The following is a 1,136-nucleotide window of genomic DNA, read 5'->3' as shown; positions in this document are numbered from 1 at the left end:
TTTTTTGGGTTTTTGGCAGTTTTTTGGGGTTTTTTGGGGTTTTTTTGGGGTTTTTTTCAGGTGTCCCATACCTGTCATCGCGGTCCCGGCGGCCCAGCAGGCGCCGAGCCTGGCGGTCCATGACGCTGGTGCGGGATCGGGTTTTTTTCCAGGAATAATAATATTTCACCAAACTGGGAATGAGCTTATCCGGGAGCTGGGGGGGCACAGAGGGGGTTTGGGGGTCACAAAGGGGAATTTTGGGGTGATTTGGGGTCAGGATTGGGGTGGGAGGTGAAGGGAAGGGGAGGGGTCACACCATAAATTGGGGAGGGAGAAAGTGCAGGAAAAACCCTGAGATGGGGGGTGGAAAACCCATAAAAAAGGAGAAAAACCCTAAAAATGGGGTTCAGAAATAGGGTGGGGAGAGATGGAGGCGAATTCCCTAAAAATGAGAGGGTCAGGACCCCCAAAATCCCCCGGTGACCCCCTCCAGTGCCCCAAAAAGTCACTGCCCTGGGCTGGATCAGGGAGGGGGGATTTGGGGTCACATTTGGGGAGGGGTCTCACCATCTAGATTTGGGGGATTCTCACCATCTGCTGGATTTTGGGGGAGGTTTGGGGTCCCATTTTTGGGGTCTCACCATCTGCTGGATTTGGGGGGGTTTTGGGGTCCCATTTTGGGGGTCTGCCCCATTTTTGGGCTCTCACCATCTGCTGGATTTGGGGTCCCATTTGGGGTGGTTTTGGGGTCCCATTTGGGGGGGATGTGCCCCATTTGGGGTGGTTTTGCGGTCCCATTTGGGGCTCTGCCCCATTTTTGGGCTCTCACCATCTGCTGGATTTGGGGTCCCATTTGGGGCGATTTTGGGGTCCCATTTTTGGGGTCTCACCATCTGCTGGATTTGGGGCGGTTTTGGGGTCCCATTTGGGGGGGCTGTGCCCCATTTTTGGGGCTCTCACCATCTGCTGGATTTGGGGGGGCTGTGCCCCATTTGGGGGTGGTTTTGGGGTCCCATTTGGGGGGCTCTGCCCCATTTTGGGGTCTCACCATTTGCTGGATTTGGGGTCCCATTTGGGGGCGGTTTTGGGGTCCCATTTGTGGCTCTGTCCCATTTTTTGGGCTCTCACCATCTGCTGGATTTGGGGTCCCATTT

General features: G+C 55.3%; 1 protein-coding gene across 1 annotated transcript in view; it reads right to left on the bottom strand.

The window, feature by feature from the left end:
* LOC130588391 (REST corepressor 2-like) overlaps positions 1-196 on the bottom strand; it is a gene marked incomplete at both ends in the record, with an annotated part of 1,932 nt that extends 1,736 nt beyond the window's left edge. Inside the window, one exon of the mRNA XM_057389318.1 lies at positions 72-196. Within this exon, the coding sequence (XP_057245301.1) occupies positions 72-196 (125 nt within the window). The remainder of the gene's footprint in view (positions 1-71) is intronic.
* Between the last annotated feature and the right edge of the window lie 940 nt (positions 197-1,136).

This window comes from Malurus melanocephalus, unplaced genomic scaffold (assembly GCF_030028575.1).
Source record: "Malurus melanocephalus ecotype Western Australia unplaced genomic scaffold, MMel_1.1 scaffold_4764, whole genome shotgun sequence".
Classification (NCBI taxonomy): Eukaryota; Metazoa; Chordata; class Aves; order Passeriformes; family Maluridae; genus Malurus; species Malurus melanocephalus.
This window is presented reverse-complemented; position numbering and strand designations above follow the sequence as displayed.